Raw genomic sequence first — 15,684 nt, forward strand, 5'->3', positions numbered from 1 at the left:
CCACCCACCAACCCACCCATCCACCCATCCATCCATCCATCCATCCACCATCCACCCATCCATCCACCCACCCACCTATCCACCATCCATCCACTCACCCATCCATCCATCCACCCATCCATCCATCCATCCATCCATCCAACATTGTCTGAGTGCTTGTGACATGTCAGGAGCTAAGGAATTAGACATGAAGTAACACACGGCCCTTCCCCAACAAGCAGAGTTCATGGGCAAGAAGCCAGGTGGACAGAAACATCTTAGTACCATGTGTAGGGTGATCTGGTGGAGCCTCTCCAAATGCTGGATCCTGGAGCACAGGGCTGCAAGGTTTCTGAGTGTAATTCATGAAAATTAGTAGTAAAACTGTTGGTCAAGCAAGTATGTCTTCCCCTCTCCCAGCAATTGCCTGGACATGTAGAGACACAGTTGGAGGCCCATGAACCAGTGCATCAACCTGCTATTAGGAGAGAGACTGTGAACCACCCCCACTGACAGTCTGGGATTGCAGGGACTCAGGGATTTTCCTGTCTCTGGGAAGACCCAGCTGCCCTATCTCACTCTCCCTGGGGCATCTCATCTCCTAGACTATTCAGAGAGGTAGAAGGGGTAACAAGAAGATGCTACCCCGTGTCCGGATGGGCCTGGTGCTGCTGTCATCTTGGCCTGGGCTTGCTACTACCGTCTCTACCATGGTAAATGCTCATTTCCATAATTATTAGCATTTGTGGAGTGGTTATTTTACACTCAGTGTTCTTTGTAGTGAGAGGGTCTCCTGGTTCATGCCAATAAAATTTCCATTTACTCTGGACATCCACCATGGTGATTAAAAAAAAGCCCATAAATTATTTACTGAAATGGAAGTTCAGCTTACGGTAATAATGCATTAGTTCAGCTAGCCATGAAGCCTGTTATAGGGTAATAAAAGATTTTTTATTTTCCTTCTGAAAAGATATTGGCCAGTAACCTACATATGACCTTGAGCTGATCAATTTTCAAAGATGACACTGCAGGCAGGGATATAAGGAGAGAAAGAGAGAGAGAGCTTTTTTTCAAATGGTCTGATTTTAGGCAATCGTCAGCAAAGGCCTGTTATCTCACAGCCAGCACAGCCAGCAGGGAGAAAGAAATGGAAATATATATATATATATATATATTATTCTTTTAAATCATAAGGACCAGACCTTAAAACTCCTTTTGAAATTGGGCATGTATTTGATAGATACATAAGTCTGAAAGCTAACAAGAAGGACTCTTTGGAGAAACGAGCGTGTCACTATTGTTGGGACCACCTGTCACATTTCCTCAGAGCCTGGAACGTTGTAGAATAAAGTCAGCCCTATGGTTCTGTCTTCATCTTTAAACATCTTGTATTTATGGAGCAGAATTGATTTTATGTGTCTCAGAAAGTCTGCAATTCTGCTCACGGCCATTTGCTGACTAATGTCTCTGGCAGGGAGAACAGCAAGCAAGTTCATGAATTATGGCTCTCCTTAAGTTTCTCTTATCAAGACTATTTTTTATTTTAAGAACATCTACTTTAATTAAAGTCATTAGAGCTGGGAACACATAAAAATGTTTCTGAATTTTGTATGTATTGCATTTTACAAGTAGAAATCCAGATGAAGCCTGCATTTTAATTCTTATACCACTAAGACAAGGGATGAGGATTAACCTAACAAATGAAACTAGTTCTTCCTTAATTATCTGGTTTGGGTTTGTAAGAAATCCTGAGGCAGGAGACTTGTTGGCCAAGATTTAATACTTTCATTTATTTGTCCTTTACGTTGCTGCAAAAATATTTTCCTTTCTTTATATACCCCTCTTTTTGGCAGAAATTATTTAATGTGTTGGGGGGGTGTTCCGGGTTTATAAGTGAATCTATAACCACTCTTGTCATCTTGTTTTTCCATTCACTAAACTAAAAAAGATAGTCTGCACGCTAGTTCTACAAGACTGAAGTGATGTTAAATTATCCATAACTAATAGCAAAGGAAACATGATGATTAATTTTTGTGTGTTCCCCGGAAAGCTCCAGGGTCTCTTCCTTCTCCGCTTAACCAAAGTTTTGTGATGAGTAGTTTGCACTCTTGAAAGGGTCAGTGTTTTTCTGATTCCTTGATGTGAAATTGTCGAATCTCTCTGAGTTACGGGATTTTAGGGTAACTTAGTGTTTGAAGTGGAAGATGCTTTGAGTGGGTCTTTATTTAATCTACTTGGAATGCTGCAGTAGGTATTTCTTAAAACTAGCACCTTTAGCTCTGTCCTTGATCAATTCCCTGATACAGCATATTCTTTAACATGTCTTTTAGCAGTCTTCCTTCTCTCCCTCCACAGAAGGGTCTGGATTTTCTTTTCTTCAGCTTCCTTTCTTTCTTCTAAGCCTTGACTTTAAGAAACTCTATTTGCGTCGAGGCATTGACTTAGCCTTCCTCTTCTCTTCCTAGTGTGTCCAGGTCAACCTGTGGGTGCTGAACTGGAATATCCTCTGGGTGAAAGTAGTTCCAAGGGAGATGTTGTTGTATTAGCTTTATAGAAGCAGCGGAGGCAGGGCCACACTTAATGGCATTTGTAGTTTCTTACTGTGGATAATGGCCTCTGTATAATTGATAGCCAGTACACACGGCCTACACTTGGTATGTTTAGGCATTCCATATATCAGTTCCTTCCTGTTGTTCGTTAGCTTATATCTGTCAGATATCCATAGATTAATAGGTAATATTCTGTCAACTCTTTGTATTTTATTTCTAATCATTTACCTACTGAATGCAAGATCTCAAGCCTTGTTGGGACACATCAGAATAAACTTCCCATCTTCCTAAGGGGGTGAGATAACCTTTGCCATTTTTTTTTTCCTGAGAATTTTTGAGCACCACTTTGACATCCTAAGTAGTGAAGCAGAGAAATATTAGCTGGCTGTGTATATTCCTGTACTATATTAATGGACATTTTCTGGTGAATTATCTTTGATTTGGATTATAGAGATATACAGATGTGGGTATACACCATGTGCAGATATCTATGGAAATGTTACTCCTCCATACCTTCTATGCAGATCAGTTTTAAATCATTGCATAATGTATCTGAATTTTAATTTCTGATGGAAAAAGTCCATGTGGTTCAGTTGCTTCTAGGCCTGGCTGAGTGATCAGCAAGTCAAATGATTTGTTTAATATTGGCCCAGTTGCAGTGGGGTTGGGGGGAGGTACAGGAGAACCGAAAATCCTTGATTCTTGCCCTCAAAGTATCCTAGAGTCCCCTGGGGACCCAAGACGTGTGTTCCATCTGTGGCCCAACCTTGGCTATTTTGCAAATCAGTGAGATGGCCCAGGGCTCTGAAAAGGGTTGAGTGATGGGATAATTAGAACCAAGCAACAGCGGGTGGATAGTTTGTCTGCAGATAATAGCTTGTTTGCTAATTGCCAACATCAGATTTTCTGGGCAATTAGACATTTGGTTTCTTTCAGGACCGTCTGTGCAAATGTGGACACATGGCTGCAGGCCTTCCAGGTAGCAGGTGGAGAGGGTGGCTCCTGGTGCTGATGACATTTCTCTGCAGGCTGCCCAAGGGCTGTGGGCAGGGAGGATCTCTCACCAACAGGTGGAAGGACTATCTGGCTGGGCTCCCTAGTGGGGAGGCAGAGATCCCCCTGCATTCAAGGAAGGGGTTCCCTTGTGCTGGGAGATTAGCAAAGATGGTGGAGTTCCACAGGCTGGTCTAGGAAATGAGCTGACTTCTCTATTCTCTTCTCAAGAGCAATTAGCACCCACCGCTAATAGCAATTCTGTTAGTCGTGGGTGCTAATAGAAATCAGAAATAGCTTCCCCTCCCAGATGGGCAAGTTGATTTAAACTTTTTAATAAAGTTTTTTAAAAAGTATATATAACATAAAAGTTGCACTTAAACCATTTTAAGTGTATGATTTGGTGGCATGAATTACATTCACAATGTTGTACAACCATCACTACTGTTTATTTCCAAAACTTTTCATTACCCCAAAGAGAAATTCTGTTCTCATTAAGCAAGAACTCTCCATTTCTCCCTCCCTCCCACCCCTATCAACTGTAATCTACTTTCTGTCTCTATGAACTTACCTCTTCTAGAGATTTCATACAAGGGGAATGATACAACATTTGTCCTTTTGCATCCACATATTTTACTTAGCATATTTTCCAGGTTCACCCATGTTGTAGCATGTATAAGAATGTCCTTCCTTTTTACAATGAAATACTATTACATTGTATGGATATACAACATTTGTTTATCCCTTCATCTGTTTTATTTTATTTTATTTATTATTTTTGAGATGGAGTCTTGCTCTGTCATCAGGCTGGAGTGCAGTGGTACAATCTTGGCTCACTGCCACCACTGTCTCCTGGGTTCAAGTGATTCTTCTGCCTCAGCCTTGCAAGTAGTTGGGACTACAGGCACATGTCACCACACTTGGCTAATTTTTGTATGTTTAAGTAGAGATGGAGTTTCACCATGTTGGCCAGGCTGGTCTTGAACTCCTGACTTCAAGTGATCTGCCCATCTTGGCCTCCCAAAGTGCTGGGATTATAGGTGTGAGCCACCGTGCCCAGCCTATCCCCTCATCTGTTGTTGGACCCTTGAAGTGTTTCTACCTTTCTGTTATTGTGAATAATGCTGCATGAACATTTGCATATAAGTATCTCCTTGAGTCCCTGTTTTCAGTTTTTTGGGTAGATACCTAGGAGCGGAATTACTGGTCATATGGTAATTCTATACTTGACTTTTTTAGGAACTGCCAAGCTCTTTTCCACAGTGGTTGTCCCATTTTACATTCCCACTAACAATGTGTGAGGATTCCAATTTCTTCACATCCTTGACACACTTGTTATTTTCCTTTCTTAAAAAACTATAGCCATCCTAGTCAGTGTGAAACCATATCTCACTGTGGTTTTGATTTACATTTCTCTACAGACTAATGATGTTGAACATCTTTTCATGTACTTGTTATATCTTTTATATGTTTTCTTTGGAGAAGTATCTATTCAAGTCCTTTAACCAGCAAGTTGGATTTTGCCTCTGTAATTACTGGACTGTCCCTCTCTCTCCCCAAGATAGGAATTGAGCCTCATCAGGAGGAGAGAGGATGTGAGCTTGCAGAGAGTGGGAGGTGGCTGTGCAGATTTGAGGCTTCACATTCACTCCTGCATGATTCATTTCATTCCACAGCCCATTTGGTACCCACTGTAATGAGGCTGCTTGAGTTCTCATCAAGTAGAAAAAGAAATCAGCAAGAGCCTGGGATTAACCCAAAGTGATTTAGCAGAAGAGGCAGATGGAACCACTCCACCTGCTCCCCTAAAAGTAGACGGGCTTTTCTCAGACCCCTCAAACCTCTGGTTTCCTTGACCACAGATATTGCCTTGGAAAATCACCCATTTCTTCCTAGCAGGTTTCAGTATGTATGTACTAAATGGAGCAGCATGCGCAGAGCACCGTGGATGACACTGGGTGGTTGCAGGTACCTAGCGTCTGGCCTTTGTCTCTGCAGTGGGAGCACAAAATCCTCGCCCAGCTTCTCTGTGCTCTACCAGCTCTAGGCAGCAGGCAGGCAGAGCACTGTGACACATTCCAAGGCCTGCCGGGGAGAGTGTGTTTTCTCCTGGGGAGCCCATTCCTGGGGCACAGCCACTGGGCTCTGGGAAGACTTCAGAACAGTGCTAGGCCTGAATGTTGGTAAGCATAGGGCAACAGACAAAATGGTGCTCCTGCTGCTTAGCCGCTGGCCCTTCCCCTGTTTGACCTCATGGCCGTTGGGCCCCATCTGCAGGGGTTAGAAATGCTGATCTCTGCCTTTTTGCTGTGGTTTTTATGATTGAAGAAGTCCCAAACCTTCAGTATCACCGAAGAGAGATGAATTCACATGCGCTGGCAGGGGTGAGGAACTAGTGCATCTGCTAGGCAGTCATGTTCTCTCTAAAGCGGTGTCACATCCCACGTTCCTAGGATAGGGGTTATTTATCCCTGAGGGAGGTACCCACACCCCTTTGGGAACCTGAGGGCTGCAGACACTCTTCCAAGAAAATGCACATGAAAATTTGACATAACTCCAGGTGACTATAGGTCCTGCTAGTCCAGCTTGGAGCCTAGCCTCTGGCTCCACAGACAATACAACCAGGGGCTGGGGCTTTCGGGGACAGAGCAGCATCTCTGACTAAGTTGGGTTGAGTGGCACAGAGAGAGAGGCCCGGTGGTGACTAGGAGGAAAGAGGCAGCTGATTTGGTCAGGTTGTAAATACCAAATGCAAGGGGGTGGTGGAACAGATGCCCCTGCCTTTCTGGCTGGGGCTGAGCCTTGCCCATTTCATGAGCCAGCTTTGCAGAGGCCACAGTGACTGGAGGAGCAAGAACATGCAGCCCTCATTTCTTCTCTCTGGGTCAGCCCATGCCACTTCTAAGGAGGGGCCTTTGTTTTTCCTTTCAGAAACGGCTCCCACATCTGCATATTCATCTCCAGCCCGGAGTCTTGGGGACACAGGAATAACACCTCTGTCCCCCTCCCATATTGTGGTAAGAAATGTGTGTGTGTGTGTGTGTGTGTGTGTGTGTGTGTGTGCGCACGTGCATATGTGCACATGTGCACATGTGCGTACTGACTTCCTTTGCATTCTGGGTCTGATCTCACAGTTCAGGCCGCTGGACAGTCCCTCATATTCACTGGTTGGAAATTAAATTGACCTGGTCCTGACCACAGGAGCTCTGCTAAGCCCCTTCCCCATTCTGGGCCTGAGAAGGCCTTCTGTGGCTAGTGCTTCTGGAGCAGGGGCCAGTGGATCACAGAAGCAGGTGAGATGGTAGCAGCCCTTTAAAGATTCAGGATCAGAGCCTGTGAGACACCCTCTTGAAAGGAAGCCACTGACTCTGTCTGGTAAATCAGTGAATACATTAGCTCTGTCCACTGCAGTTGTCTGCAGTGTCCAAAAGCCCCTGGCTGTATAATTGTTTCTGCAACAGCTTGCCCAGTAGAGCAACACTGAGCAGGACTTCATATGCATTGAGTGGGGCTGTTGCTCCCACCCTGCCCTGTATGAAGAAAGATGGATGTTGGGGGGCAGCCGTTCAGAGGGGCGTGCATGTAGTTGTGCAGACAGCCAACCCAAGTGAGTGCCCGGAAGACAGGGCAGCTTTGTGTGAGCTGAGCAGATGCACAAAGAAGACCTGAGAACTGCGGAGTCACCCCTAGGTAGGGGGGCCAGCCTGTCCTGGTTTCCTGGAACTGTCTGGCTTTTACACTGCAAGTCCTGCACCCTGGGGACTCCTTCAGTCCTGGGCAAACTGGGAGGGTTGGTCCCCTCGGGCCAGGTTCTGTGGTTTTCAAGCTTTGTACCCCGAAGGTGTCCTGTAGGAGTTTCAGGGCTGTAGGGGAGGGGAGCAGTCTGAGGAGAGGCCAGGCGGGTAGCATTCTCACCCCTCCCCTCCAACGTTTGTTTGTTTTATAATTTGGAGTTCTGTGCGAGTTAAAAAAAAAAAAAAGTCTAAACTGCTTTAAAAAAAAGAGAAAGGATTGGAATCTGAAATGGCCTGACCAAGTGACTTAGATGAGGCAAGGCCCTGGACCCTGACAGTCACAGCAGGTCATGTGCCTGGCGTGGTGGGATTGGGCGGGGTCCTGGATGCCCCGCCCTGCTTACGTGCATGAAACACCAGTACAGATGGAGCAGTCACCTGGGTGTACAGAGGGTACAGCTGGCAAGATGCTCCTGGCAGTGACCAGAGGTCTGCACAGGGCCTTGTGGAAGGCAGCAGGGGTTGGGAGAAGATTGTATCTGCTCAGGAACTACCGGGCAACCAGTCCTGATGGTGGAATTTCTGTAACTAGCCGTGTGCTCGCACAGTCGATAGAGATGAGTGGGCAAGCTGTAGGCAGCTCGCTTTCATCCAGTCAGCCTGGCCCTCCACTCGGGGGTGCCCCCATTTCTCCCCAAGCCACTCAGTCAGGGGCCTGCCCTCTCCCCAGGGCTCTCCAGGTGGTAGACTTGAGCTGGAATATGGAATGTCCTTCTGTCTGCAGGGGGTGCACAGCTAGGCAAGGTAAACCCCCTCCAGGGTGCCTTCCTGAAAGCCAGGCCCACCCCCCCACACCCCTATGCCTCACTGTATATCTGCAGAACGACACTGACTCCAATGTCTCAGAACAGCAGTCGTTTCTCGTGGTGGTGGCCATTGACTTTGGGACCACATCCAGTGGCTATGCCTACAGCTTCACCAAGGAGCCGGAATGCATCCATGTGATGAGGTGAGTGTTGTGGGCGGGAGGGCCACGTGGCTTTGCCAGCCACTGTACCTGTGGAGACTCCGGGCAGGCTTAGGCAATGAGCCAGTGACCGGCACTTCAGAGGGCCCTGGATCCTGGTTCAGCACAGCCCAAGCTCACTATGCCGCTGGGGACAAGTCATTTCTGATCTCTGGGCTCTAGGCTCCTGGTTTGTAAAGACATTGATTTAATTCTGATTTAGGTGGTCTGGGGAGGGGCCTGGGCAGTATGTTTAAGGCCTGGCCTGGGAGAGAGGCATAGACCTGTAGAGGGTCTGTGATGGAAGGATCCAGGTGCCAGCTTGGCCACTTACTGTATGACTTTAGGCCGTAGCTGAACCTGCTAAACCTCAGCTTCCTCGTCTGTGAAATGGGGATCCTGACAATACCTGCCTCCCAAGGTGTACATGCAAATGAAATGACAGTATCTGTCAAGTGCTTAGCGTGTGGTGAAATGAGAGCAGGGAAGGTGCTGGTCCTTTCAAGTGAAGAGAAGTCCGGGGGTGTTGGTAGCCAGAGGCAGAAAGCACCTGTTGAAGAGAAAGTAGCATGGGGTGACTCTCAGCCAACTGGCCCCATAGGCAAAGTTGCCCTAGGCCTCGTGGGATGTAGTCTGCGCTGGGTGCCCCCTTCCTGTCCCCACACACCGAGCAGCCAGCAGGCCCCCAGCGCCACCCATCCATGGGATCCCAGACTTGACCCATGACCTGTGTGTAGGGTGTGGCCCCTCAAATCTTTGGAAGCCCAGGATTTATCACCCCAATTTTTCAATTCCAAGGGATGACTCTGAAGATACATTGTAATTGGCTTTGCAATTTCTTCAACTGAGTAATTGTGGAATTTGGCACTGCTCCTAGAGTAAGAATTTTTTAGTTTTGTTGTTGCTATTATTTTTTTGAGAGACAAGTTCTTGCTCTTTTGCCAGGCTTGAATGCAGTAGCGTGATCATGGCTCACTGCAGCCTCAAACTCCTGGGCTCAAGCGATCCTCCTGCCTCAGCCTCCCAAGTGGCTGGGACTACAGATGCATACAACCACACCCAGCTCATGTTTGTATTTTAGGATTTTTTATAAAGGGTTGTGTAAAACACAAGTCATAATAAAAATGACTCCCCTCCTCCAATCTTGCTTTAAGTCTCATCTTTCCTCTTGAAAATCAGATGTGGCTCAGCCTGAAGCTATTGTCCTAAGTGGGTACAGAGACCCTTGGGTGTCATGTCATCAGGAAATGATGAAAAGCCTGTTCTATAGCAAGCTCTGATGACAGCATTGCCCTTGGTGTTCAGTTGCCACCAGGATTCTCTCTCCAGTTAGCCAGACAGATGCTGTGAGGGTCTGTGCTGCCGTCACTGACCCCCAAGATGAAAAATCCCAATGGAAAAGAATACACCATTAAAGGCCAGAATCAATGTTTATCAGCTTCTATGTAGTTGTTCTAAGAAATGTAATTTGCACAGAATAGTCAGGCAGTGAAAACAGAAAAGAAGGAGTGGAAATAACTTTGAACTTGCTTGTGAGGGGGACTTATGAACCACGCCCATAGTTCAGGGCCTCTAGAGGTGGTGTCTTAGTCATGGTAGAGATTTTGGAGGGAGGTTGGTTGGTTCTACCTGAATTTTATTTCAGTAGATTTTATTTTTTGAATTTTATTTCATGCTAACACGACAAATTGTAAGCGAGAAAGTTAACTTTTTTTGTCTTAAGTAGCAATGAAGGAATAAAAATTTGAAGGCCAAAGCTCATGGAGTCATTTTCTACTGACATCGTCACTGTTAATATTAATGACAATTCTGTTTGTGAAGGGCAGGGTGTGGAGCAGCTGCCTGGCATCAGGACCATCCCTGTGTCTCAGTGCTGTCACCTCAGGGACTTTGGCTCCAGGGGTAGGAGCAGCATCCTGATGGAGCTTGACAGGGAAATTGGCCAGGGATGATTCCAGACCCCTCTGAGCAGCAAATCTTGGTGGAGGCCAGAGCTCCACCTGGACCAAGATGGTCCTACTGACGCTTAATGATGCGGGGTTGGGAGCAGATCCAGGCTCAGCTGGGAGTGTGGCCACCTCCCCAGTGGGTGAGGAAAGCAGCTCATTTCCCTTCCTGCACTGCGTCGCCACCTTAGGCTGCATGGGCTGTGCATGGGGTCACATGGCCAGCGGCAGGCTGGGAAGGGAACAGCTTGGCCTGTTTGTGGCCCTGGCTTCTCTGTAGTGGCCCCAAAGGTGAGCAGATGCATTGAATTTCCTGTCTTCCCCTTGCCTCTTCCCTTTCTCTCGCTGCAGCCTCTCTCTCTCTCTCATTTCTTTTTAGAGATGGGATCTTGCTGTGTGGCCCAGGCTGGAGTGCAGTGATGCCATCATAGCTCACTGTGATCCTCCCACCTCAGCTTCCCAAAGTGCTAAGATCTCTGTTTCCATGGTTCTTTCACTTCTGCTCCATTATAGGTCTGAGCTTCTTGGCTTCCCTTCCCCTCCGTTTAGCCCAGTTTGCCCTTATGAACAGCAGCTCTGATTCTGTCATGCCCCTGGTCTAAGACCTTTAGTGGCTTCCCGTTACTCACAGAGTAAATTTCTAGGTCCCCAGGGTTCTCCTCAGCCTATTCCAGCCACTTTCCCAATCGCATTTCTCACTCTTCCCATTTTCACAGTCACTCTTACCACCTACATGCTCTCTCCAGCCAACACCGTCACTTCACGTTCCCCACGAATGCCTCCACTGGCCCACCTCTGAGCAGCTGGAGTGTCCTTCCCTCCTTTGAGATCCAGTTGTCTGTCTTTTCTTCAGTTCTCCCCTGAATCCTGTGTTCTTTCCTCTGCCCCACCAGCTGGCACCTCAGGCTGTTTCCCTGGGCCCCTCATTTGCAACTCATAAGTCAGGTCCTTATGCATTTATTGTGCCTACCTTGTTTGGTTTCAAAGAGGATTCAACCTAGCAGTATATCTGCTATTGAGTGCTTGCAAATTAAAAATACATTGCCTGGCAGATTGTGAGTTATTTGCAAGCACAGACATAAAAGTTTTCTGCCAGCACCTGGCACACAGGTAGATGCTTAGAGTAGATGCCCAGTAAACATGGAATGAAAGGATCAAGGCAGAGCTTGCTATTGAGCAGAAATTTTGCATTTGGCCAATTTGTCTTCTTTTTAACTGAAGTTGTGTCTCTAGTAGCTGCTCATCCAGCAGAGCCAGAGTGCGTCTGGGCACATACATCACTGACACTCATGCATATAGTAGGTGTTCAAGCCTGAACTGGATTTGGAAAGAAGGCCCCATAACTTCTGCTTCCCTTGGTGGCAGGCGATGGGAGGGAGGAGACCCTGGTGTGTCCAATCAGAAGACTCCGACCACCATCTTGCTGACTCCCGAGAGGAAGTTCCACAGCTTTGGGTATGCCGCCAGGGACTTTTACCATGACCTGGATCCCAATGAGGCCAAGCAATGGCTGTACCTGGAGAAGTTCAAGATGAAGCTGCACACCACTGGGGTGAGCGAGCCTCTCCCGGGGCCCCAAGTGCCTGGCAATGGAGAGCCACGGTTCCTCCAGCCTTGGTGTGGGGGAGGGCTGTCCTTCCAACCCAAGGGGTCCTCCCGTCTCTCCCAAGCAGAAATCAATGTCCATTTACCTTGATTTTATACACATCCTGGAGCATACATCACCTTTGTGGAATATGCAATGCTTTCCAAAGTGCATGTGGGCAGGGAGATATTCTGAATATTTAACCTTTCATTTATCTTGAAAATGGACATATTGGAGTAGACCCTGGTTATACCAGGGGAGTGGGGTGCTGGGGGCCTCCTTCTGTGATAGCAGTTCCCCCTTTAGTTTCTGGATTATGGAGAGATCAGCAAATCATGAAGGAGCCGCTTGGGGGCTAGGGGCACATGGGGAGCTCAGGGCAGTAGCTCTTAACTAACCAGTTTGGATGTAAAAACCAGTAACAACTGGTACATCCGGCTCTCTATGTGGGGGAGGGGGAGCTCAGGATATCAAGTGCCCAATAATTAGAGGTCCAGCTCCCAGAGTGGTGGCCTCGGCTCCCAGCAAGCCAGTGTACCCTAAGACACCTGCATTAAATAGGCACCCCCTGCCACTCCGAAGCTTTGTAGAAAAGGATAGGGTGTAGGGTAGAACTTTTTTGATTCAAGCATTTTATTCCATGAAGTTTCCTTAACTCTCAGTGCTCAGAAAGGCAGGATGACTATCATGATTAAGAAAATGGACTCTGGGGCCAGATGGCCTGGGTTTCAATCTGGCCACTGGTACCTTGGAGAAACGTAATCCAAGTTACTTAACCTCTCCCTGCCTTGTTTTGTCTTCTCTGTAAAATGGGGACAATGGCTATGCCTTCCTCATGGGGATATCATAGGGATTAAAGGAATCAAAATACATAAAGCTCTTAGAGCCATGCCTGGTACAGATTAAGTTCTAGTCAAGTGCAAGCTTCTATTCTAATTGCTTGCATTTGTCTGCTGAGCACTTGTAGATGACAAAACGAACATAAATGGGAAACTCAGCAGCCAGCACCCTGCCTTCCAAGGCTCTGTGCTCATCGACATGGTTGTCTTTCTATGGCGCAGACCGAGTTCTGCTAGAAATGAACTGTTCCTATTTTGCCTGGTGGGATTCAACGCTGAGTAGCAGGATGGCAGGTGGAAGGAGGCACAGGGTTTTTTTCAATTCAGAGCCATGGCTTCCTGGCACTTGGCCACCTTCCTGAGCCTGGGAGCTGCTGCCCCAAAGCTGATGTATCTTTGCTGGGCACCAGGAGCAGAAGGCAGCTGGCTGGGAGGAGTGAGCAAGTGTAGATAGGTCAGGATGCCACAGACGGCTCCACGTGGCTGGCTTAGTAATTCAATGCCTAGTCTCACTCCCAAGGCAAAGCATAATTACCCAGCCTGGATCAATCTGGAGGCCCCAGTGCTTTCTTTTTTTTCTTGGCAGTAATGAGCTTGTTGGTTCAGGAGACCCGGGGGCTTTCTCCTGATTTTTGCTCTCACTCACTGCCCATCCCTACCCCATGGGGACTTTTCTCATCATTTTTTAGTGATCTCCATCTACCAGCATCTGGGGTCTGCAGAGCATCCTCTTTTTAGGACCACACTTAGCAGCTGCTTTCACTTTTGGTGGAGAAAGGAAGGCAGCGATGCTGGATTCCTGGCAGATTAGACAGGGCAAGCCTTAAAATAGGAGCTCTTCTATTTTGGTGACTTGGTTGGGGAATGAAAGCTTCATCTGTTTAGCATCATGCATGGCAGTGGGTTGGTACAATTAGGCCTCCATCGGGGGGAATCCTGAGCATGACCGCGTCTGTTTGAATGTGGAAATAGAATGGAAATTGCATGGGGAGTGGCACCTGCTGCCTCTTCTTTCTTCCTGACTTCTACCGTTGCCCCTGAAACCTCTGCTCCCAGAGGATCCAGGAGAGAGAGGGAGAGAAGGAGAGAGCAGTGAAGGTGGGCCTGGATGGGACAGCCAGAGCCTCCTACCCAGTAAGGGGACACTGCTGCCAGGCCCCATTTTGGGGGCCACACCATCCTAGTCTGCCTCTTTAAACATGGGGAAACACAAACGTGGCTCACCAGGATCCTCTAGATCCCCTTGGAGCAGTCCCCAAAGCCAGAAGACATGTTGCTCCTTTGTCATCATCTTGCTGTTGTTCCTCTTCCTCTTACCAGGACCTCACCATGGATACAGACCTGACAGCGGCAAATGGCAAGAAAGTCAAAGCCCTTGAAATCTTTGCTTATGCCCTGCAATACTTTAAGGAGCAGGCACTGAAGGTAGGATGGATAGTTGAGGCCAGCTGGCTGTGTGCTAGGCGATAGCACCCATGCCAGCTCCATGTCTCGGGCTGCTGCACCTGCTGGCCAGGGTAGGGGGCACAGCCTCGAGGGAAAGTGTGGGCTTTAGGCTTTGGAGTCCACACGGCAGGATGGACCCTCACACACTGCTGGTGGGAATGTAAAATGGTGCAGCCTCTTTGGAAAACAGTTTGGCAATTCCTAAAGAAGCAAAGCACAGAGTTACCATAGGACCCAGCAGTTCCATTCCTGGGTAGATACCTAAGAGAATGGAAAGCAAATGTCCACACCTACACATGTATACATGAATGTGCCTAGCAACACTATTCATAATGACAAAAATTGGAAACAATCCACATGGCCATCCACTGATGAATGGAGAAACCAAATGTGAGCTGTCTTACAATGAATGTTATTTACAGCCAGAACGAGGGCTGAACTACTGTTATATCCTACCACATGGAGGAACCTTGAAAACACCATGTGAAGTAAAAGAAGCCAGATACAAACAGGCACATATCGTGTGGTTCCATCTGTATGAAATGTCCAGAGCAGGCACCTTCACAGAGACAGAAAGCAGAGGCTTTTTCTGCTGGGGGCTGCGGGGAGTGGGAGTATGAGCGACTGCTAAAGAGTATGGGTTTCTTTGGTGGGTGATGAAATTAGGTAGCAGGGTTGGCTGCACAACCTTGTGAATACACTAAAACGCACTGAATTCTATACTTTAAAAGTGTGAATTTTGTGGTATGGAAATTTTGTCACAGTAAAAGAAAAAGAGAGGCAGGAAACATACTTAGCAGCTGTGCCATTTGGGGCAAGGTACTTCATCCTTCCAAGGTCCACTTTCCTAACTGGAGAGCGGGGTGAATAACTGTACCTCCTAGGCTATTTGATAGAAAATGGGATTGGACATGCAGTGCCTCCCTTGAAGCTTGGTCTAAAGTCAGCACTGGGTACATGGCGGCTGCTGTTTCTCCTCCTCCTCCCTCTCTTCCTCTATCCCTGCAGATCCCAAGGAAGAGGCTAATAGTGTGAGCCCACTTGGATCACCCCCACAAAGGTCTGTGGTCATGATGGCCTGAAATTCCAAAAAGATCTGATTTTGAAGTGGAATATGGCTGTCCTCTCCCTGTCTCCTCCCACAGGCATGAGAACCAGTGGGTGGGGATCAGATGATTAAACAGCCCTGATGTATTCAGCTTTATCCAAAAAGATTTGGGAACTTCAGAAGCATTTGGTATTGTGTGATCACTAAAGGAAATTTAGTGAATTCTAGAAATAGGGTCAGAGGGAGACAAAGAGGAAGTGAGAACTTGGTATTACTTTCATCTATTCAAGTACCTGTTTTTTTTTAGTGCCTTTTATGTGCAAAATCCTATGTTATGGGAATGTAGAAATCAACCCAGTCTTGTGTACTCCTGTACAAGTTATGGCAGTGAGAAATCAACTCAGGAATGTGTGCTTGGGGTCAGAGTCGTGAGGGGGTAACTGTGGGTGCTGGGTGAGGCAGAGATTCTGTCCAGTGGGGAACATTGTGGAAGGCTTCCTGTCAGAGGTGGATTCAGGGCAGCGTGGGATTGGTTCACAGGCAGCAACTGGAAGGGTGG

General features: G+C 47.3%; 1 protein-coding gene across 4 annotated transcripts in view; it reads left to right on the plus strand.

Annotated features, from left to right (window-relative positions):
* Window positions 1–15,684, plus strand: part of HSPA12A (heat shock protein family A (Hsp70) member 12A) — a 181,691-nt gene that overhangs the window by 137,894 nt on the left and 28,113 nt on the right. For all 4 annotated transcript variants that reach the window (XM_037743969.1, XM_017543784.2, XM_017543785.2 and 1 more), the window contains 4 exons: window positions 6,453–6,538; window positions 8,137–8,264; window positions 11,573–11,759; window positions 13,952–14,056. In XM_037743969.1, coding sequence (XP_037599897.1) covers window positions 6,453–6,538; window positions 8,137–8,264; window positions 11,573–11,759; window positions 13,952–14,056 — 506 coding nt within the window. The remainder of the gene's footprint in view (window positions 1–6,452; window positions 6,539–8,136; window positions 8,265–11,572; window positions 11,760–13,951; window positions 14,057–15,684) is intronic.

Source organism: Cebus imitator, unplaced genomic scaffold (genome assembly GCF_001604975.1).
Source record: "Cebus imitator isolate Cc_AM_T3 unplaced genomic scaffold, Cebus_imitator-1.0 Scaffold161, whole genome shotgun sequence".
Lineage (NCBI taxonomy): Eukaryota > Metazoa > Chordata > Mammalia > Primates > Cebidae > Cebus > Cebus imitator.